Here is a 24,801-nt window from a genome sequence, read left to right on the forward strand (position 1 = left end):
TAAATAACGTTTAAGAGGCATTCCCACTGCCTCTTAAACGTTATTTAACCGTGTAGGACTCTGCTTTGAAAACGGGTTGAAATACCGTTTAACTTTAAACGGTATTTCAACTCTGGTGCTTTCCCACTGCAGCCTTAAACGGTATTTTGCCCTCAAAAATCGGCAATATACCGTTTTAAGGCTGCAGTGGGAAAGGGGCATAAGTAATACCACAGACATTTAGTAGGCACAAAAAACGGTTCCAAAATCTAGATGCAAGGACTGTTATGGTGTGTAGCTAATGGACAATTTTGACTGGTCTGATTTCGGCTAACTTCACTTAAGATTTACACTATATTGCTACTAGGCCAAATACACTCTACAGGCGATATAGTCAATATATAGTTGCCTGCACAGTCTATTGGGCATGCAAATGTGCGATTTTGACTAACTTGCTATGCGATTTTGACTATAGTCAAAATATTTAACCAAAATCACACCATGTGTGCACAGCTTTAGATTACTATGCACCATAATTATGCAATAATGTATATACCAATAATAAATAAAAAAGTGAAGTCTTACCCGGCCTTGTTGTTGGGAACACTCCACACAGCTAACCTGGATATTTCCGTGTTTAGCACCGGGAATTATCTGTACACACTCAAAGTCACGTGCTAGTATGACAATATCGCAGCCTGATCCATAAGCCTGTTGAGAAACCAAATGGAAAGGTGTTATAAGCACAAATGTATCAATGTATACGAAAGCACTGAAATTATTTATTTAGTTAGCAATGAAGCAAACTTGTTATCTATTAAATCAGGAAGCTTCAAACTCCTGCCACCAGATCTTTAGTCCTTAGACCAGGAGCCCCAGCATAGTTGCCATTCCATCTATCACTTATAACAAGCAAAACCAGGCTGGCTACTTTTCTATTTTATTTTCCCTGCTGTGGGTTGTGGTTTTGTGTGTTATGCATCTGTAAGTGGAGAACACTCAATGATGACTATTGCAAACAGCAGAACAATGGAAAAAAGCACAGGTTCTCAAACTCGGCCCTCAGTGCAAGTTTTGTAGGTCTCCTCACAGAACCACAAGTGAAATAATTAGTTCCACCTGTGGATCTTTTAAAATGTGTCAGTGTGTAACCTGGAAATTGGGAACTGTGTGGGGATCTGAGGAACGAGAACCCCTGGAATAAAGCATTTACTCTAACATAAGTTTCACAGTTAACTTTTTAGTGCAAATTGAGTTTATTGGTTTTAAATACAAGTGCGTAGACATTCTTTAGTTTCACTGTGTACATACACGCATCAAATTGTACCAGTCTACACAGTTAACTTTTTAATTAGCATCTATATATACTCATTTATTATGGGCATTTTGCAGCTATCTATATTTTTAATGGGCACGTCAAAAGTGAGGTTTATTTAGATCACCGTGTTGTCATTGGCACATTGATATCAGTAGGGTTTTAACAGTGCCTGCTGTGTATGATGTTATGATAAGCACACTACGCACGCTGGTCATCATGATTTTTACATTGTATAATAAAGCAGCCACTGGCTATATACCAACACCTAATGATTGCTTAATACTGCCTCACAGATCTGAGGTCATGGGTTTGATTCCCACCATTGCCCTAACTGTGCAGAGTTTGTATATTATCCCCGTGCTTGCGTGGGTTTCCTCCTACAATCTAAAATATACTGGTAGGTTAATTGGTTTCCATCAAAATTAACCCTAAAATGTCTGTGTGTGTGCATGTGGTAGGGAATATAGATTGTAAGCTCCACTGGGATAGGGTCGGGACTTATGTGAATGATATCCTGTCTAAAAAGTCATGCTGAATATAAAGAAATAATATTAAATGTTTGTTTTCTACTTTATTACATCAGTTTAATGCAATGCCATTTGTGACAGACATATAGGGGGATATTTAATCCAGGGGGCACGACTGTCGGGCTAGCCCGACAGCCGTGACCCTGTCCGGTTCTTGGACGGCTCAACGTGAAATCGGCAGTTGGGATTCAATGTCCCGCCTGCCGAACGGCGAAAAGGGGGGTGGCTACGAGATACTGTCGTGGATTGTCAAGCTGCAGCCGGGAGCTTGACAATCCATGGCTGTTCTTGGCAACATGGGCCCGACTGCTTCTTAAGTCAGGCCCGTTCTGCCAAGAACCCTGTTCAATGCGGTCGGAGAAGAAAGCATTGAATAGGGCCTCATCGGGAATAGCGGTGGGAGTGAATACCCCCCCATAGTAATCCCTATTAGTTAAAGCTGTTGCATTATTATTATTTTATTTATAAGGCGCCACAGGTGTTTCGCAGCACCATACAAAGGAACAGTACAGGGAGACAAAACTTGAATTACATTGAATAACAAAAATAGAATATAGGTAAGGAGCGCCACAGTTCAATACACATTACAGCTTCAATATAAGTAGTGAGGACTCAATCAACGTACTACTAGAGGCTTGTGGCCAATGATGGAGTATGCGGGCAAATATGGTCACTGAGTGTTTGAGTATGGGAGAGCTGTGAGTGACATGTGAAGAGAAGAGGGCTTTGACAACAGGAGGGAAGAGGGCCCTGCGCTGAGGAGCTTACAATCTAGTAGGAAGGGAAGGCATACAGATTACATGAGGTGCAAGAAAGTGGGAGATGGCTTGATAGTAAGATGTAAGCAGGAAGGGGGTCGGAGAACCAGCCCCAAGTCTAGTTTATGCAGAAAGGTACGCTTTGATGAATAGGTGAGTTTTCAGTGCCGTTTGAAGCTTAGCAAGGTTGGGGAGAGTCTAATGGAGCGAGATTGCATTCCACAGAAGGGGTGCAGCACGGGCAAAGTCCTGTACTCTAGCATGGGAAGCAGTGATCAGGGTGGAGGAGAAACGACAGTCGTCCGCCGACCATAGAGGGTGGGAGGGTGTATGAATGGAGATAAGGTTAGAGATATATGGAGCAATGGAATTAGAGATGTGCCTGTATGTGAGTGTGAGGTGTTTGAAGAGGATTCTATAAGGGAATGGGAGCCAGTGCAGATTTTGTTGAAGGTGAGTGGCAGAATTAGAGCGGCCGGAGAGGAAGATAAGCCTGGCTGCAGAGTTGAGAACAGATTTGAGAGGAGCCAGTTGTGATCGAGCGATGCCAGTGAGGGTAACATTGCAGTAGTCGAGCCGTGAGATTACCAGTGAGTGGATAAGTACATACTTTACTGTAACTGGTGATTACTTTGTTAAATCTGGTGCTATATAAGGGGGCCCTGGAGGCATATTCAGTACACTGCCTACAGTCTGTTGCCTGTGTGTGCTGACATACTTCCAGTAAATCCATCTTTACGAAGACACTTCAGGCTGAAACTTCAACTTTGATGACAACATGCCAATATATCTAAATTCTGTATTGGAATTGCTGGTCATTTAATTGTGTATACAGCCATAAAACTGTGCAATATATGTGGGACCCCTGCTAATTTCCTAACTGAAGTACCCCAAATGACAACCAATATGTTAATAGGAGAGCGACATCTTGTTTTATATATATCAGACACACATACTCTGAAGAGAGAGAACAGATTGTAGACGGCAATGCAGAAAGCCATCCCTGACAAACTGTAGAACAAAGTGCGTAGGGTGCCTTAGCATTTTTCATTATACTGAACCCTAGAGCAGATGAACGTCACTAGCTGACAACCAATGCCGCATTTGCTCTTTGTGCCAAGAGCTCAGTCTGGTGTGAATAATCTAGAGAATGACTACCACTGCTAACAATTTGTTGCTTCCGGAAAAGCTTTTAGCAATACTTTAAATGTTAGCCACAGACTGATAAGGTAATCTACTATTTTATATTGTAAACATAGTTATCACTGCAGGAACAATCTAATAGAGCACTTAAACTGCCATATTCCCCATTTTTACTCTGCATCCAATAAGTGGATCTTTTTTTGTAAGTGAACGGTGGATCAAGCAGTATATTTATTCAGGTGATTTAATAGTAGCACTCATTAATGCACACCAAGCTTGCAGTCGAGCTCTCACACTCTTAAAGGTGCTTACATGGGCTAAGATTTTTTGGTACTCTTTACTTAGTTGGGCGCCCATCGCGGTGATCGCGGGCATCGCGGCCAGTACATTAACGGCCGCGATGCCCGCGATCACCGCGATTTCCCATAGGGTTCAATGTTAAATTTAGTGCTGCCCGCGATTTTACATTCAATGCTTCAATGGCCGCGATTTGGCCATAGGAATCAATGTTAAATGGGCTACAGAGCCCAAATAGGCACAATTAACACTTAAATGTCCCCCCAAATTTGTAACGCCACCCCACGATCCACGCCAACCCGAAGCGTGGCGAGCGGCGGCGTGACGCGTCCTCCGACCTTTTCATACCCCCACTATCCACGTCGGCGTGGAGTTGAGAATAGAATAGTGTGGCGAGCGCAGCGAGCCACCGAGCCCGAAGCGTGGTGAGCGCAGCGAGCCCCGCGAGGGGACGTGGATACCTGTGAAGCCCGCGTAGGGCCACGTTTACCTGTGAAGGTATCCGTGTGCGCTCGCCACGCTTCGGGCTCGGTGGCTCGCTGCGCTCGCCACACTATTCTATTCTCAACTCCACGCCCACGTGGATAGTGGGGGTATGAAAAGGTCGGAGGACGCGTACCGCTGCGCTCGCCACGCTTCGGGTTGCCGTGGATCGTGGGGTGGCGTTACAAATTTGGGGGGACATTTAAGTGTTAATTGTGCCTATTTGGGCTCTGTAGCCCATTTAACATTAATTCCTATGGCCAAATCGCGGCCATTGACGCATTGAATGTAAAATCGCGGGCAGCACTAAATTTAACATTGAACCCTATGGGAAATCGCGGTGATCGCGGGCATCGCGGCCGTTAATGTACTGGCCGCGATGCCCGCGATCACCGCGATTTCTTTACCCACGACGCCCGCGATGAAGATCGTGGGCGCCGTGATAGGTAAAGAGTACCGATTTTTTTAAAAGATATGGCTGTTTCCGACCGATCATTCCGATCAGTCCAATCATTTAAAAACTTTCAAGTCGTTCATCCAGCCTGCTGATCCCTTCATCAGGTGGAAAGATTAACTCTTCATTGTGCATGATTTGGACACATTGTTTAATGTGTAGGCATGATGAACAATGTGGCAATGACGTGGTATATGGGTTTCAGCCCTTAAATGACCCTTCTTTGCCCTCTGATCGTTACTCAATCGTTCTGTGTTCTGATCAGGAGTGTTCTGGATTTCAAGGGAAATTGGGTATTTTATATTGGATTGTACATGATATCTATCCGTGTGTGAGCACCTTTATAGACACAGTAGCTGGTGCCACTGATTAAGATCTAAGCTGGGTACACACTTGATCAATCCTCGGCAAATCAGGCTGTTCATACTATGCAATCATACTGCAAACCTGCTCTTAGATTCTACATCCAGGTCATACTGTACGTACACACTTGGCCAATCCTTTAGTAGACAACCAAACTGCATCTGCTGAAGAAATAAATTGGTCCGTGGGAGAAAGGTCTATTAATGATTGTGGTCTAAAATGTGGAATTTCCTTAACAATGGTGAAGTGAGCAGGTTGAGAATTATTAACATCATGAAGGACAGGAACAGGGAATATCAAGGTTGTCCATAATAAAAAAAAATTGTGAAGTCTAACCATAAAAACAAAGACCAGCCCTGGACCCCTTAATCCCTGATTTTAATTTGGTAGTGGAAATTAAGAGGAAAAAAACAGCATGAGGTTCCCATTATAATCCAACAACCAGCACCAGCTAATGGATAATGCTATAGCAGGAGGACACAGTATAGCATCTCCCTGTCATCACATTAACAAAACCGGTCAGTCCAGGGCTGCATTTCTTTGGAGAGTCAGGACCCAAAAAATAAAATAGGGTTTCCCCTCCTGAGCAATATGCCCCATGGCTCCAGGGGTTGGTGGGTGTAGCTTTCATGGTATGCTAATATTGTTGTTCTTTACAGGTGGCCTGCAATTCTGACACAATGTTGTAATACTGTAATATACAACTGCTTCACCTGAGTGGGCAGTCATTAAGCTCTTTTACCTGCCACTACATTCCCAGGTCTTGCATCCTCTTAGTTTATTCTTCACCTGGCTGCTAGCAGCCTATGGGGGTAATTCTGATTTTCTTAGTAAGGTGGGAAGCTCACCCCCCCCCCCCCCCAGTTTTCCCTTGCATGCCACGGCTGCAGGAGAAATCATTCAATGGTCGCCAACCATGGAATGCTTTTGCCTGCCTTCGCAAATAAAAGTTAGCCTGATTTTTAATTTGTTAAAACCCGGAAATAACTGGGCGGGCGGCTGAGCCACTCACCCCGAGCAGGCATCGGCGTGCCCGGGTACCCATGGGAATGCCCAGCATAAAATGCTGGGTGCTCCCATGGTCCAGCGCTGCCACTGTCCCTCCCTCACCCGCTGCGAATGGCCTGCAGCTGTTTGCAGACGGGGTTTGCAGAAGTGCGCAAACCATGACCAACGGGGCAGGGACTGAATTCGGATCACTACGAGTGATCCAGAATAGGCTCATATAAACTATTAGCTGCTGTCCGCTGCATCAGCAGACTGTGCTGGGTTCCCTCTGGATCCAGCACGGCCACCACACTAATAGTGTGCAGAACTGCTGGGACTGGAGATCGGCCACCTGAACCAGTCTCAGCATCCAAATAATACAATATTGGTTAGCTGGGAAGCAGTCTGGCTTCTAAGCCAAGAGACCTGACAGGCAAACAGGATCTGTATAGCGGGTGATTTGATAAAGGGCACACACTTGTCCACACCAGTCAGCCAGGAGTCAGATCTAACAAGGATTGGACAAGTGTGCACCCAGCTTTACTGGCAGACATGCTCATGCCAGCATGCATTACTGTATTGAATGCTGTTGACATGCCGTATGAGCAATGGATAGGCCCTATGCATCTACAGGAATCTAGATTATAACCCTTGTATCAGATTCTTATAAGTCAATTACTGTTTAACGCTGCTTGTATGGACCATGGATTTAAATTTTGATTACCCTTTATTTTAACACTAGTTGCCCCGCCCGGCAAAACCTTGGGGGTTTTTTAATTTCCAAAATTGCTGTAAAATGTTGTCTTATGCTGTGCCAATTGCCCAAGATTGTAATTTGTTAAAAACTCCACCATAATGTTAGAATATGTTTGCATTGATACTCAATGACAGCAATGAAATCAGGTGTGGTGTTGTTGTTTGAAACACACCGCTCCTGGCTTGAACAACCATAATTGGTTGAAAACACCCCTTGATTGTTAGACCAGGGGTTGACATATTTTGTGCTGCACACACTGTCTAATTCTTGACCTCAAAATATCCTTGAAGAGATCTGAGAAAAGTACACGTTGTTCTAGAATTGAACAGTGTGTACAGATGCACATCAATCTAATAATAGCTTAGTCAGTACAAGCATTTATCAAATTGGCAAGAGTGATCTGATAGTACACACCCAACAAAACAAAACTGATTTGGTGCTAAACCTGTCTTGACGTCTATCTAACTAGCCATGATAGACCAATATAACATGCTAAAAACCTACAATGTCCAATAATATATCACACACAAACTGAATCAATATTATAAAGCTTTCAATCCATATGTATGATTAGATTTTCCTTAAGTAATATGTAAACAATATCCAGATATGTATTATTGTGGTCTGCAGTAATGTGCATAAAAAAATAATTTATTTGCTTATATTATAAGGTACAGGTGTGTCCTCTCTCATCATTTACTAGCACCAGAGGTATTTTTTTTGCAAAAAAGGTGTCTTACAGTATTTATATCACTATGTGAATAAGATTCACAAGCAGACTCTGATGATTAAAATATGTGGCATGTCATTCTGGGATGCGGTCGTTACGTCGGCCCAAAAAAGGTCGACACTACTTAGGTGGACAGGGACTGAAGGTCGACAGGGTCCTTAGGTCTACAAAGTCTTTTTGATTTTTTTCCCCACTGTGGTTTCAGAACAGGTGGTAGTTCATGCCCTACCATCCACTAGGGCATGGAGGGAGAATAGAACAACCATGCCCTAAGCATCGCAAGCGCAGCGGTACACTTAGTGTCCAAAAAATAAATAAAATAAAAAAATCGAAAAATAAGTGTTGACCTTCTGCATTGTCGACCTTCCGCCGGTTGACCAGAGGACCCTGTCGACCTTCAGTCCCTATCGACCTTCCGATGTCGACCTAAGGAGTGTCAACCTTTCTTGGATCGACCTAACGACCGCATCCCAGAATGGCATGCCATAATATGTTTCTGTATCTGCATAAAAAATGTTACATTGCTCATATTGTTTAGTGTCTCCTTTTTATCAGCGACCAGTGATGGTCGCTGATGAAAAGGAGATACTGCCGGGGGAAGCCGCAGGGAGGGGGGGGGGGACACAGCTGTTCACTGGGAAGCCGTTGGTCGTAGGAGCATGCTCCTGCAACCATTGCAAGGCTAGTCACGGGAGCGCACTCCTGGCAACAGTCACCCCGTATGCACAGGAATATGGTAGCTCAGGGACCATTTCCCCGGCAATTCTTGCCAGAATTGCACCGGGGGTATGGGGTTTTAACCTCTATGTCTTTAGTAACTCCCTACTTATCTTCCTCATGCTTGTACCCTTGCTGGTTCTGGGGCAAGACACTCCTTAGTGCTGGATGCTATGTTGCTTGCTGTTTTCTGTGTTTATGAGCGGTATGGGTCATAGGGTCTACAGTAATTAGGACGACAGTCAATAGGTCGACCACTATTGATCAACAGTCAAAAGGTCGACACAATGAAAAGGTCAACATGAATTTTTCATATTTTGTGTCTATATCTGCATAAATCAACATAGACACCATATAAGTGTACCGTCCTGCTCGCCATGCTTCGGTCACGATTATATTCTCCACGTGTAAAGTTAAGTATGAAAAACCACCTTTTTTTTTTTTATGGAAAAAACATGAAATACTCATGTCTACCTTTTCGATGTCAACCTATTGCTTGTGTTGACCTTTTGACCATGGCGACCAAATACATGTCAACCTTGACTGTCAATGACCACATTCCCTTTATGGATGAGCAGACACTAAAAATCCCTATTTCACAGAGACACATGAAATCAGTTTACCTCCGCTTTCCAAGTTGGTTCTAATGAAGAATTTACTAAAAGCTCTGTATTAAAAAAAATCCAGGTTTTCAATTATGTGAAGGAAAAGACCCTGAAGTAAAGCAAAGCTAAAAAGCATATTCGTTGGCCCGAAATAAGTAAACTGCTGACAAATTAAATATTTAATGTAAAAAGGATTGGAACTTTAGTTGGCTGCTTCTCATCCATGGCTGCTGTGTGTGTAATTTAGGGAACTGTAAAGAGGCGAACTATGTGACCACTGTGAATAACTTTTGGACAGCTACAAGAACCAGGCTTGCAGAATTACTTAAAATAATACTTAAAATTCACTTTTTTACATTCCCATCTGCACTGTTTCTTTGACAACCTGGGTAGCATATGCGATGAACAGGGGTAATGTTTTCAGCAAGATATACTCATAATGGAGCATCGCGACCAAGGATTCTGGGACCCTGCAATGATGGGGGGACTACTGCTGGTTTATTTCTGGCCAGACCAATGAGACACTGTGCAAATAGAAATGATCAACATAATACTTTGCTAAACAAAATGTCTTTACTTTTTATGGTTAATTTGGATTGTTTAGGTTCTACAGTTTTAAGCACTACTGTAGTTTTATTGGTATTTCATAAATGAATACACTGTAAGGTGTGCCCAAATGACTTTTGCTGTAGCGCTGTTGTAGCTAATCACAGTGGGTTTGCCGATAGATGGCAGGGTGTTTTTCCCAGTTGTGCATGTGTAGTGAACGGCTTTGCCTCAGTTTCTTCATTCCTGGAAAGTTGTCGGATGCATGATGGAATCCTCCAGTTCAGTGAAAAGAACTGTTATCCAATTTCTTCACGGAGAAGGTGAGCGTCAAGAATTTCCGGGCAAGAGCACGTTGTCACCAATCCTGCCCCAATTTTGGCTGTGGAGGATCTCGTTCACAAGAATCGTTGGATCAGCAAACATGAAATTGTTGCTGCACTGTCGATAAGCAAGGTAACTGTGCATCGCATAATCCACAACAAGCTGAGGCTGAAACAGACCATCAAAAACAAGCGCAGAGAAATGCTCTTGAAAGGGATAAGCCACACAATTCTAGCAAAAATCATTGGGGATATGGTCGCTGAGTGACCATATCACTGTGTGTGCGGGGTGACTGTGGCTGGGAGTGCGCTCCCATCACCAGCCCTGCAATGGTCCTGCGACCAGCGGCTTCCCCCGTCGGCTTTGTGACGATCAGCTGTTTCCCGCGGCAGGGTCTCCTTTTCATCAGCACCCATCTCTTGTCGCTGTTGAAAACGGGACACTGAGCAACATGATTGCTGAGCAATATTAAGCCAATATTGCTCAGCGATCATATTGCTCCCTGTGTACGGAGCTATAGTGCTGCTCCAGGATGCTAGGCCACATGTGGCCAATAAGACTTTAGATCAGCAGGCCAAATTTTGATCGGAGGTCCTTAAACATAGGCCATACAGCCCTGATATCTCTACATTTGACTCCTATATCTTCGGCCCCTTAAAAAAAAAAAAAATCAGTTAAAGGTCAACGGTTCACCTGTGGCAACAAAGTGCAGGACATTGTTGAAAACGGGATCAGTCAGCAACCCAGGAGTTTCTACACTGAAGCCATCCTACACACTGGGATGCACTATCCATGTCAATTATGTGTAGTTGTAATGTTACACATGAACAGTAATTAAATATTCTTTCATTAAAATTACCTTTACATACAACCGTAGTCAAATACAAATGGGTGGTTATGGAGAACAAACATCCATTTATCAACGGATTATTGTATTATTATTAATACATTTATATATTTTTACAAAAATAACACCATTCTCACAAATGTAAGACCATCTCAACTATTTAAAAATTACTTGACCATTTCCTTATATACCAAAATCTCACTATTTCTTAAGCCCTGTACACACGGCAGCGATAGGGGCTGATATCGCTGGCAATATGGTCGCTGGCGACCATATTGCCAGTGATGGGAGTGTGCCCCAGCGATAAATCGCCGGGTGTGCACTCCCGTTTTCAGCCCCGTTCTAATCGCTGGAGCTTGCTCCTGCGACCAGCTGATTACCTATACAATCAGAATATTTCAGTTTTGAAATTTTCAGTGATCATACTTTTTCAGATATACTGTAAAGACATTCTGATCGGGTCTGCTGGCGTGCCAGACACCTGTATCTGGCAGCTAGCGAACCAGCACACGTGGACAAACGCACACGTCTATTGTTAGGAATGGGGCGCTGCGCGGCGATTGGCGAGCCGGATCAATAAAAATGGCTCCATTTGTAGCAACTACCGCTTTTGTTGTTTGTATCTAGTAATTGTGACATGATAAAGAAAATTAGATTTTTCAACCAAATTCCACATCATTGGATACGGTGAAAACACATTCATGTGCCAAATGCAGAGATTTTTTATTTTTTGAGTAGTGTTATTATAGGACTTTTTTATTAGTACAAATTTGTCATAATTCAACAGACCTCTTCACGACTGGTCTTGATTGCTGATAATCTGTTCAGTAATACCCCTTTCCGATCACTATGACAGATTGCACCCGGGTATTTGTAAATAGGTCCTTTCCAGGTGCCATGTGGCATATACCGGGCTTACCCGTTCACACAGCACCATGTGCTGGGTTGTACATATGTTCAACCCTACTTACTACCTAAGATGAAATGCTGGGTTATTCAGGCTGGCTTATTCCAACTAAGGTGCTTTCACACTGCACAATATACCGGGTTTCTGTAAAATGATGTGCAATAATTTGGGATATTAGTGGTACAAGAAAACCGCAACTGGGTCCATTTATCACATTATATACTCACTTAAAACATTATTTAGAGTGGGAATTATGAAGGTGCTGCCTCGTGGCTAAATTACCCGACTCTCTCAGGCTATTGTCTATTACATTTGGCCCATGGGTAGGAAGAATATTTTGTACATTTAAATATCTGACCCACAACTGATTTCACTAAGCATGAACGTGTTCCCATACCTCTTTAATCTAACCAGATAAATGTCAGGTCTTGGGGGCGCTGTGTTCCAGGCTGTGACCGAAGTGGGTCAGTAGACACCGATGGGTAACGGAACTGGGGAGAATTGATATAGTGGTGCATATACTGGGGATGAGTACTGTAACACAGAGAATTGCCGAATATTCTGACAAAGGCATGGAGTCTAAACCTGACGGTGGTCTTCACCAGATAGTCTGGCAAGGGCCCTCTGCCAGTCTCTGAATTCTATGAACTGATTTTACAGCAATGTAATCAGAGCTGTTGCCAAAGGTACTGGGTGGTATCGGGCTGGTTACAGATGGCACAAGTATATCGGGCTGGGTACTGATGGCACAGGTATATTGGACTGGATACTGATGGTACAGGCTGGTCTGCACTGAGGAATCCTGGACCGGGCACAGAGACTTGCAAATGCTAAGCAGGGATGGTAAAGCTAGTCAATCTGGCGGTAGGAGAATAACCAAGAAGTAAACAGCAGCAGAATTTGAATAGCTGGTATACCGGAAAAAGCCTGGAGCCTTCTGAGAACTTCACTGCCACAAACACAGGATGAAGACAATTGTTGAAGGTGCTGGAGGATTGTGGGAGGCCTGCTTATATCCCCTTAAATGCCTGTTTATTGGCTGCTGGCCACAACAGCAATTTGAGCAAAATCAGGAAGAGAGTTTACCTGGTTCTACCTGTCTCATGTGATCGCACTTGGGTTCACTGGGGTTACTGGATAGGTGAGCACCGTTCAGATGATCGCAGGTGGCATGACGGCACACATGTCCAGTGCGGTTTGAAACAACGTCGGGCGACGTGTAACAACGTGAGAAACAGACACAGGGACATCATGCCAAACAACTCCAGCAGTCACTCTGTTTGTACAGAGTGCACCAGCGGGCCAGTAAGTGATGCACACGGACAGTGTGCTTATCATAATTACTGTGATTCCTGACAATAAACACAACCAGTCACATTAGTCCTAGCTTACCACCCTCTAGCACAGTGGTGGCCAACCTGTGGCTCTTGAGCCTCATGCGGCTCTCCCCCTTGTAAAGTGTGGCTCCTGCTCCCACTGCTGCCCGCCGTCCACCGTCTGTCCCAGTCCCCCCTGCCGCCGGTTCCCTGAATCCCTTCTCCTTATGAGGGGAGGAGAGCGCGTATCGCGCATCTCTCCTACCCCTTACTGTGCATCCTTGTGACTGGACCGTCCGCCAATCAGCTCGTGGGCCAGCGAGCTTTGAGTGGTGGGCGGCCCAGTCACAGGAAAGTGAGAGGGAAGGAGACGCGCAGTGTGCTGTGCTCTCCTCCCATCGATGACATGACAGGAGGACTGCAGGGGGGCACCATACTGTCCTCTCCCCGCCTGGCAGCAGCAGCAACAACGGTGAGTGCTGCTGCTGGGTAATTTGCACTGTGGGGGCATAGCAGTTTGTGGCACTGTGGGGGCATAGTAGTTTGTGGCACTGTGGGGGCATAGCAGTTTGTGGAACTGTGGGGGCATACCAGCTTTTTGGCACTGTGGGGGCATACACGGCACCGTGTGGTGCATACTTGGCACCGTGGGGGGCATATGTGTATCTGGCACTATTGGGGGCATATGTATATATGGCACTGCACTATTGGAGGCATATTTGTATCACACCCACCCAAGGAGTCAAAATAGACTACGCCCCTTTTTTGGGCGCATGCGCCTTCGGCGCACGCATTATGTCGGCTCTTTAGCTTGACTACCGATATTTTTCGTCTCTTTACCTCTGACCGGTTGGCCACCCCTGCTCTAGCACTATGCAGAACATGCAGAAACGGTCATGGGGTTTGAACAGAGGGTTTACCCGGGTGTGGATTGAATTGTTGACCCCAACTAGGTCGACAGTCAATAGGTCGACAATCAATAGGTCGACAGTCAGCAAGGGAGACAGCGTTAGGTCGACAGGGGTCTAAGTCGACACATGCGTTAGGTCGACATGGGTTAGGTTGACAGTCAAAAGGTCGACATGGGTTTTTTGACTTTTTTTTTTACCTGAATGTCAAGACAGTCAACATGGACAAAATTTAAAGTGCATCGCTTTGCTCGCCATGCTTCAGGCACGGTGCCTCGCTACACTTGGCAAACTATTTTATTCTCCCATCATGCCCTAGTGGATGGTAGGGCATGAAATACCGCCTGTCGGCATTTGACAGCTCAGAAAACAAAAACCCATGTCGATATTTTGACTGTCGCACTAACCCATGTCGACCTAACGCATGTGTCGACCTTGAATTGTGTCGACCTAGACCAGTCGACCTTCATCCATGTTGACCTAGAACCCTATTGATCTAGCTGTCTGTGGATCTAATGACTGTCAACCTAATTGGGGTCGACACTTCGACCGTATCCCGTTAACCTTTGGATCTCACTTAATCGGCAAGTTCAAAACACACTTGTCGAAGCAGGGACTGACTGAACAATGTGGCCGCCATGCTGCATTCAGCGGCCTGACCCTCATTAGTGATGTGTTCCGTCAGCCCTACAGCGGGGACAACAAGGAACACATCACTGATGACCGCTGGAGTGCGTACACACTAGACCAGGGGTGGCCAACCAATCAGAGGCAAAGAGCCAAAAAGTATGTTCTGGTAAGACAAAGTGCCGACACCATGCAAAAATGAGCGTGGCCTAGATACCAAAAGGCTACACCCAATTTTTAAATGGGTTTTGGCATAGCTGTCAAACCTATTTTTAGTTAAGATGGGGGCTAGACAAGCACATTAAAAAGACACAATTTATCCAATCCAATTAGCTTGGCACTCTGGATAAAATAGCAACTACCGTAGTGCCTTCCTGAATATATATCCTGTATATATAATTACCAGTGACCCAAGGAACTTAGTGGCGGCACTACACTGATTTTTCAAATGGTCCTTTATGAATAAAAAAAAAAATAGATGCAGGTCAAAGTTTCAGGGCCTGCAGTCCTTTTCATCAGCCTGTGTGCACAGGAAAGTGTAGTGCAAAAAAGACCACACTGTGGCCCTTATTCTAGTTCGTGCGGTACGGCCCGCGTGCGGCCGTACCGCCGATGTTTTTACACTGCACATGCGCAGAGGTGAATCTGCGCATGTGCAGCCCCCTTCGCCGCAGACGTATTTCGTCCGCCGCAAAGGGGGCGTATAGGGGCGTGAGAGGCATCATGCCCTCATTTCCCTATGTGTACGCCCCGCGTTTCATGGGCGTTCCCATGCAAACGCGGGGCGTATGCATGGTAATGAGGCCATGACGCAACTCATGGGGGCGGAAAGCTGACGTCGCCGGATGTCAGCTTTCAGCCCCCATACAAGCTACCACACGGACGATTGTCCGTGTGGTCTCAGCTTGCGGGAGCTGCCGCGGCGTGCGGACCTGCCTTCGATGGTCGACGACCATCGAATGCAGGGGGCAGCTCCCACCATGGTGGAGGCGTAGCCTCCACCATTTTTATGCGGATCGCCAGCCGTCCGTGTACGGACGGCCGTGGCGATCCGTAGGGTGGGTGGGGATTGGTTTGTGCGGCCGGAGCCCCGTGTGCGGCTCTGGCCGCACCAACCAGAATAAGGGCCTATGCCCGGCGTCTGTTGCTCACTGCTGGCGCCCGGGAAGAGTAAAATTAGCAGTAGCCGCTGTGTATGCCGGGTGTCTACTCAGCTCTGCAGGCATCCAGGATTAATGTTAATAAAATCAACTTTAGCATCCACTTAGAAACGTTAGTCTGTGATTGTCTGAACATCAATGCTTCCACCAATGGTCATTAAAAAAATGTTTACATTTGTTTATTTATTTTAATAAAATAATAATTCTGCTGGATTTGTTTAAAATAATATGTATATAGTAAGTGTCTGACTCTTGGATGCGTGGTTTGGCTGTATTTGCCAAAAGGATGTAATATGTGAAGGAACATAAAGGAGACACACTTGTTTACTAGAGTTCTGTAAAAGGATACTTTGTTTCACATTCATCAATAATTGGTTACACTATTACCATTGTGTTGCAGAGAGGGCTACAGCACTGAGAGGTCTGACCAGTTTCTTTTTTCTCATTAAGATATATAGGTATGTCTTTTAACCAACTGGTCTAGCCAGTCATTAAAATTACCTACTGTTTGGCGCCCTTCCAGCTACTGTTCTGCTGACCAAATTTGATCTACTCTGCACAAATATAAAGACAGTCCCTTCTTTCACTTTTCACAAATATCCATTGTATTAATTCTATTAAACAACTTTTTTTTTTTGCAAAATACATTAAACAATTGAACTTGTGTGATAGAAAATGCACAGCTGTTAGGTAGGCCATTTAATGACAGGTACTGTATGTGATTAAAAATTTGCATTCATCAACCCAATTGAAAATGTTACCACCATAAGACAACGTAAGGCCCCTTTACCAAGTGGCGCCAAGATACATGCTGATGACTTAATGTTAGGAAAGTATATAAATGGTTATGGGAGACAAAACCATTGGCTTCAATGACCCCTAACAAACCATTGTGTGCTTGCCATTGGAAGCATTTCCACCTCCATTTTTTCAGACACTGCAAGTCTTATTATTTACGTATTTTAAAAATCAAAATAATTCTGTGACCGCAAGATCTGTAAAATTAAACATATACTGTTTTTTTCTCAAAAAAGGATTAAAGTCCCATAAAGTATGTAACATTGGGCCAGATGTACTAAGCTTCAAAAGTGATAAAATGGAGAGTGAAAAACAGTTAGCCAATCAGCTCCCACCTGCCTGTGTTTGAAAAATGTCAGACAGGAGCTGATTGGTTGGTTTTTTATCACTCTCTGTTTTACAACTTTTGAAGCTTAGAGCATCTGCCCCATTTTTAGAATTTCTTTAGAACATATAAAATAAACAAGCATAATTATATAATATGCTTTGAAACATTTAGCCAGACTTTTTTCTACATTACTGCATTTACCGATATACCTTATACATGCTGTGGTGTCTGCAGTACTGCAGTGCATCAAGCAAAGGACCAGGCTGCAGAACACGCTTTCCATAACATTGTAACAGACAGGAAAAGCATTGCATTGGAAAATAATGTATGCTGTATCTATCATGCACAGTGTGCAAAATATAATCTAACTAGAAGTAAACCTGTCAACATAAAAAAAATCTCTGTGGTACCCCTTGAAACCCAGCCTCTAATCATGTACGTTTGCCATGGCAGCAGTTCATTTTAATGCCATTTATGAAACACAGTGAATGCCTCAATACCCCCTGTTACAGCTGTGCAGTTGGACACCCCTGCAAACTGGAAGAGTAAAACATCACTTCAAAGTCAAACCACCTATCATGATAGAACAGCCACTTTCATTAGATTAAATTACACGTTATAGGGAGGGGACTTCAAAATTGTTCTAAAAAACATAATTTTTGTTGGGTGTGGTATAGGGTTCCAACAGTCGGGATCCCGACTGGCCGAACTCAGACAGCATGGCGAGCGCAACAAAGCCCCTTGCGGGCTCGCTACGCTCGCCACGCTGCAGGCACGCTACGCTCGCCACGCTGCAGGCACGGTGGCTCGCTATGCTCGCCACCTATTCTATTCTCCCTCGTGGGGGTTGTGGACCCCCACGAGGGAGAATAGCCGGTGGCCGTTGGGAACCCGTGTGTCGGTGTTTTAACAGTCGGGGTCCCGACGTCGGGTAAATGACTGTCGGGACCCCGTCCGGCACTCATTTTTGTTAAGGTTGCAGGGATTGTTTTATCTTTTGCAAGGAAAACTGATCCCTAAAGTGTTCCCTTCTCCCAAAGTGCAATTGCAAAGATACAGAATAAAAGTAGACATGTGTGTACACACGGTGAGATTTTGTGTTCAATTTTGATTAGACAGTCAAAATCCAACTGAAATCAAATCGAATGAACATCGAACGGTTTAGCATTTAGTGTAAATAGAACAGTAAAATAGACAGGCAAGAATATATATTACAGATCTGTACTATATGGTCTAAATTGAATGCGTTTTGCTTGCCGTTCAATCCGATCCCAATCGAATCAGGATCGAAATGCAAGCAAAATCGCACCTTGTGAACAGCTGCGTACACACTGAGAAGATGTGTACCAGGACAATATGGGGATCTACAGGGTGACATATAGTTACTACAGATGGAATGATAGTGTTGCATCCTTCATTAGCATACATGTTGCTAATGTTATTGCCCACTTGGCTGTGCAGCAGGGCTGACAGTGCATCGTTGCTGGCAACAGCGGGCACCCCCCATGTCGGGCATAAATATTAAACTTATGCCTAGCAACAACATTTGTGGCTAATATTGGGGGTATCTATTTAGCGGCAAAACTGCATTGGGTGCAAATAAAAACAAAAAACTTTTCGCTATTTTTCCTGACGTTTTGCCAATACATACATTCATAATCGGCAATCTGATAAAGCAATATCTAGTAACTTGCCAACTGCCTTCCCAAGGCAAATATAGCAGAGGGTGAAGGGGCCGCACTCACGGTCTTTCAGACAAAAAAAGAAGCGTCACTTGACTTCTACATGTCGGCTTTATTAAAAAACCATCATCAAGAATAATGACATTTCCTGATAACAGTTTTTTTAAAAGCTGAAACATAGAAGTCAAGTGACGATTCTTATTTCTCTGAGTCTGTAAATATATATTCCCCCTCCCACCAATGCACCAAGCTTCAGTAAGTGATAAAGTGGGTGGAGATAAAGCACCAGCCAATCAGCTTCTAACTGTCATGTTACAGGATGTTGAAGAAATACAAGTTATTTTTTACCTCTGGTCATTGGGGTCAGTGCTTGGGAACCTAATCCAAAATATACAAATTCTATAGGGGAGCTACTGTGTTCCTCAGGTTCCCAACCTCAGTCCCGAAGACACGTTAAAACAGTCCAGGTTTTAGCAATATCCAGAATTGAGCACAGGTGGTTAAATCAATATAACTAAGATACTAATTAAGCAACCTGTGCTCAAGCGTGGCTATCCTTGCTGACTGGTCATATGCTTTGAGTAGCGTGGCTGGGATCCCCTGATGTACCTGCTGCATGTAGCACCACCACTAATGCCTCTGCAGATATGATCCGGCTGCCCTGCCCCCTCCCCAGCAGCCATCCTTTCCCCACCACTGAGCAGCGCCTCCCTGACCCCATCTATGCAGCAGCAGCGCTGAGCCGCCGCGTCCCCAGGTTATACCACCCCGGCTGTGTCATTATAGACCGGGAGCCCCCTGCAGGGAGGGTGCAGTAGGGGATGTCGGCCTCGCCAGCACAGGGATGAGCAGGGCTACGGACACCTTGCTGCATCTTCCGGGAGTCTCTCACCGTGAAGGGGACGTCACTGACGCTGCCCACCGAGTAGCAGTTATCTCCGGGGTTGACGGCGCCTGTCAGCACCTGGTGCAGATGCATGGCGGACTCCGGTCCGGGGGACGGTGCTAGTGATGTCTCCCTCGCTCCATGTAACGCAGGGAGGCTTCGCCCCGCAGCACCCGGCCTCCGTCCGCCCTCCTCACGCTGACAGCAGCTGGAGCCTCTCTGTCATCAGGTGTACGGCAGGCGGCGGCCTTTTTTCTCCATGACCGGGGACGAGGGTGATCCTCCCTGCTCTCTGAGTGCCCGGATCCCGGTCCCCGCTGTGCGGAGTGAGTGGGTGACTGTGTGGGGGATTCCGGCGAGTGGGCAGGGTGTACGCGCGCCAGCTACACGCGCGCCCCCGGGTGACACGGGATCGCGCGCCTGCTCCTCTCCTGCATCTCTGCTGCTGCTGATCTCTCACCCCCGCTCTACGGTATTCCCCCTCCTTGCCCCTGCTCGGTGTCCTCCCCGCATCCGAGTGCGTGTCATTGCAGGTGACAGGAATCCCCCCTGTATACCACGTTACTGATGTCACACAGCTATTTCCCCCACTGCAGAAATGATGGACATGATTTTGTGGTCTATTGGTAGGATGGATTCTGATACCTGCATTACTGTATATGGCTAATGTATGCAGACATTGCCCACGGCATGCCATCTGCAATCAAAATTGGATAGCGTCTCTCTTGGTGGTGCTACCAAGTCCAACAGCTGCCTAACCAAATTCACCGAATTATATGGAAACTCCCTCAGTCGTCTACAGAAACAGAAGCCTGCAGTGAATTGGCAGAGCTCCAAGTGTGTGGCAATGGCCAGTGGGTCAGGTTTATGTTGCCCATGCCCTAGGGCAGTGGTGTCAAACTTATGGCCTTACAGCTGTTGTGGAACTGCACATCCCAGCATGCCCTGCCACAGATGTTATATAATGGATTGCTAAAACTGTGGCAGGGCATGCTGGGACATGTAGTTCCACAACAGCTGGAGGGCCATGAGTTTGACATCACTGCTCTAGGGCGACTTTTCCGATGGGGAGCAGTCACCTGTGATCCCCCTTGAAGCTCCCAGGCTGGTAGGACTGTATATAATACACTGCATGCAGACCTTTTGCATATGATGTCTTGTATGCTCAATGACAGGAGCTGCAGTAGGGACTGCACTGTAACATTGGGCCTTATTCTGGTTGGAGCGGCCGGGCCGTACGCGTACGTCCCGGGGTTTTTCATGATCTGCGCATGTGCAGATACGCTAATGCGCCGGCGCGAACACTCCACAATGCTTACGGCCGGGGTCTCAACGTGCGAAAAAACCTGTACGCTAGTGTACGGGTAATGGGGCGGCATAGGGGCGTGTTGATGGGAGCGGCCGAAATAATGAGGGAAAATGGGCGTAAATATGGGCGTACACGGGGGTGTGCACAAAAAATGAGCGGTGCTACTACCGCACGATCGACTAAGGCACCGTTCATTTCGGACACAAAACAGGCGTCCGCCAACCGCCATCTCAAACCACCCCTACAGATACCGCATGCCAGCGTGCGCCTGAGTTTGCTAATTAACGCTGATTACTACTCAAACACATACACCTGAATGTAATAAGCAATGCTGCAGTCTATTAAGTCCTAAGCATGATTTCACTACCTGCAAGCCACACACACAGCACGCAAACACATTGGAAGCTTCTCTTTCTATACTTCTCCACATTTAAAGGTTTGTTTACTTTAAGGTAAGAATCTTTTTATACGCTAAGGTAGGTATTTGCTAAACAGTTAGACACATTCACTGCGTGCTTTCATAGACTTTACGCAGTAGCACACTCAATCTACACAAGTCGACATGTGTCAACGTGTTCACTCTAATACTAACATAGGTTTTGTATTTAGGATACAATAACATAAACCACATCTAACACCTACAAAGGATGTTTCAGCAATGTTTGAAGCCCATGACCACTATTTTCCACACAATCTTTGTATAGTACCCAAAATAATGACCTGTACCACTATCTCATCTGCTATGATTTGGATTTGACTACACTCTGGATGTAAGATGCCACCAATCACATTATTGCACTCTCATCTCTCTAACAAAGGATTCCTACATCTGCTTATGACACTGTCAAATCATATATATTTAAAAAGTTAGGCATGTTTGTTCACAAGCTAATTTATCATGTTTGGCCCATTCACACATCTTTTTTTAGGGAGGACACATATGCATTCCTACACAAATGTACCTTTTCACCCTTGTTTGTCTGCCTCACCCACTCCATGAGGAAAGCATTGTTCTGGACCTGCTTTTACCTACTACTGTAGGAGCTACCTCACCTGCACACAAACTGCTTTCTCACCTATTAAGTTGCTCTGCACATGTGCTGACACAAACTAATTAGCAGGGAAAAGTTGGATAGGAACATGGGAATGGCCATGGAGAGGGTTACACATGGGAAACTTCGACCACACTTCAACAAATGTTCAAAAATACCCTGGTCAGTAAGTACACATAAATCTAGTATTTGTTTCACACAAGAAATTACACATACCACAATTTTGATTTAATTTGTAAAATAAATTTATTTGCTGTTCAGCATCACAGCTTGACACTTTAATGTGAGAAATCAAATAAACAAATAAAATAGACACACAAATAATAAAACAGCCAGAACAAGAGGTTGCATATCTCCAAACATGTGTTACCCTGCAAATGCAATGGTGAAAGAAATGGGGACACCAGAATACGTACTGCAACAACCAGGGTGAATACTAAGCAAGATACACACCACCACAAATTGATCCTGCATTTGTAGAGGTCAAAATACGAACTTTCATGCCCATGGCACGCAAATGGATAGATGGCCAACTCAGGAAGCGGATGTCCAGTGCAATTTAAACATTTGTGGTCCAACCACAGAGGAAGTGAACCAGGTCTCATTATTTGGGCCCTTTTTTCCCCCTTTTAGATGGGGCCTTGGGGACAGGGGCCTTTGGGTCAGCTGCCTTGCGGCGTCTTCCCCTAGTCGACACAGGAGGGTCAGCAGAGGTGGAAGGTTGGGGAGCAGCTTGGGGTGGGGCAGCAGATGGGGGATTGTCCCTTAGGGACCTGGCGGTGGACAGCTGCTCCGCAAGAAGTTCATTCTGGCGGCTGAGGTGTTGGCCAATGCTTACTATGCCAGCCGCCAGAGTGTCGTTAATGCGGGTCAAGGCCTCACACTGCAGCCTGTTTGTGGCCTTCCACTCCGCCAGAAATTCCGCCACCTGCTGCTGACGGATCGCAGCATCCACCCCTTGCTGCTCGATCCTCTCCAGCGTCACCATCATGCTCTCTTGCCATGTCTCCTGGGGCTGGGGGTGTCTTCTTGGTGGAGGCTGGACCACTTGCTCCACCTGTGGCTCTGCAGAGGAAGATGCTGCCGGTACATCCAGGGTTTCTGCTTCTTCTAGGATAAGAATTGAAAACAATGTCACCATCACATACGCAATAAAAAATATCTTTCTAAATACAATGCATTACTGTGACTTACCATCAAAAGCAGCAGCAAAGACCTCCGCCGGGAGCTCACTGTCCATATTGGAGATCCCCCTGATCTCCCCCACATCAATCACGTCCATGGAGTCCAGCTCCAGGGGGGTGTACTCCAAATGGTCAGGCATAGGACCTCTCCCGGTGGACATGCTGTGGTTGTACCGGTCAGTCATCTTCCTCTTCATTGCCGTTTTGAAGTCAGTCCACCTACAAGTTTAAAAATACAAATATCACCATGAGATATGTGCACCACTGTGCTACGTGTAGGGTTACCACCTAGTCCCTTAAATTCCGGACACATGTTAATTACACAGGTTCTGTGGCAGTTTAAAATTAGGTAAAGTGGAGTCTTGAAGTCAGCCAGCCACAGAACCTGTGTAATTAATATGTGTCCGGAATTAAAGGGACTATGTGGTACCCCTAGCTACGTGACATTTCCTAGTGTGGGTGATCTAATGAACTGAGGCCCTTATTCTAGTTCACTCTTTCTGCCCAAATATTTATTTGATGGACAAAACCATGTGCACTGCAGGTGAGGCAGGTGTAAAACCTCACCCAAATCTGATTATCTCTGCACAAGTAACACCTGGCTCACCTGCAGTGCACATGGTTTTGTCCATCTAAGAAATATTTGGCCAGAAAGAGTGAACTAGAATAAGGGCCTCAGTTCCTGCTGGAGCCTGCAGAAAAATAGCCCTGACAAACACACTAACCTTTTCTTCACCGCGTCCCATTTTCTGACCACTGGTGCCACCTGGTTCACTTCCTCTGTGATCTTGTCCCAAAGGTTTCTCCTTGCACTGGAACTAGGCTTCCTGGTTGCCAATTCAATCCATTCGCGTGCCCTGGGCACTAGAATTCGCATTTCGGCCTCTACAAATGCAGGGTTTCGCTTTTTGGTGGTGGTATCCTGCTCAGTCCTCACCCTCGATGTTGCAGCTCGTTTTCTGGTGGCCCCAGTTCTCTAAACCATGCACCTGCTGGGTCACACCTGTTTGGAGAGATGCAACCTCTTGTTCTGGCTGGTTGCTTGGCCCTTGTGGAGCTGGTGGAGGTTCAACAGGGCCTGTTACTGATGGACCCGCTTGGTCTTGCAGGCTACTCCTCTCTTGGGCCCTCCTTCTCCGCTCCTGTTCCCTCTTGTTCAGTGCATCAAGCAGGGATTGTGCTGTAGCTCTCTGCAGAGCGTCCTCTGCTGCTGAATCGTCAGAGTCAGACATGTTTGCAGCAATTGTGGCCTGCATCTGACTGAATATTTATATGTTAATTTCCCGCCATGAACAAGGGGGCGTATATTTTTTCCCGCAATGTAGATGCAAATTTACGCCGATATTTCCCGCCGATAATTTTCGCTTAAATTACGCAGGTCTCAACGCACCTGATCAATCACCTGTATATGCACATACACAGGTTGTGGAGCATTGTGGGCTACATCGTGAAATGTGTGCACCTGTCATTCCAATGATGAGTGTTGTCAGCTGGTATCTGTTGGAGTTCGTGTATGCCTTGTGAGTCACATTTCAAAACATCACGTTACAATGCTTTCCTTACATATGTAATGTGTATGAAATTGTCATACAGCAACATGTCGCATTGTGGCCCTTTAAGCAGCGTAGTTATGACTAGAGGGTTGCGTGTATTATTTTCCGCACACTGTAAATACAGTACTCCTCTCCATGCATATCGGTGTATCGTGCCCCCTTTAAGCAGCGTAGTTATGACTAGAGGGTTGCGTGTATTATTTTCCGCACACTGTAAATACAGTACTTCTCTCTTCATTGAATGCATGCTGTTGGT

General features: G+C 45.5%; 1 protein-coding gene across 2 annotated transcripts in view; it reads right to left on the reverse strand.

Moving 5' to 3' along the window:
- Positions 1-19,873, reverse strand: part of DMXL2 (Dmx like 2) — a 122,471-nt gene extending 102,598 nt beyond the window's left edge. Inside the window, exons 1-2 of one of the 2 annotated variants that reach the window (XM_083183914.1) lie at positions 19,454-19,873; positions 565-690 (exon numbers count right to left, since the gene is read on the reverse strand). In XM_083183914.1, coding sequence (XP_083040040.1) covers positions 565-690; positions 19,454-19,540 — 213 coding nt within the window. In that variant the 5' untranslated portion in view covers positions 19,541-19,873. The remainder of the gene's footprint in view (positions 1-564; positions 691-19,453) is intronic. The other variant, XM_083183915.1, reaches the window with a different exon arrangement.
- Between the last annotated feature and the right edge of the window lie 4,928 nt (positions 19,874-24,801).

Source organism: Crinia signifera, chromosome 4, assembly GCF_055691185.1.
Source record: "Crinia signifera chromosome 4, ASM5569118v1, whole genome shotgun sequence".
NCBI lineage: Eukaryota > Metazoa > Chordata > Amphibia > Anura > Myobatrachidae > Crinia > Crinia signifera.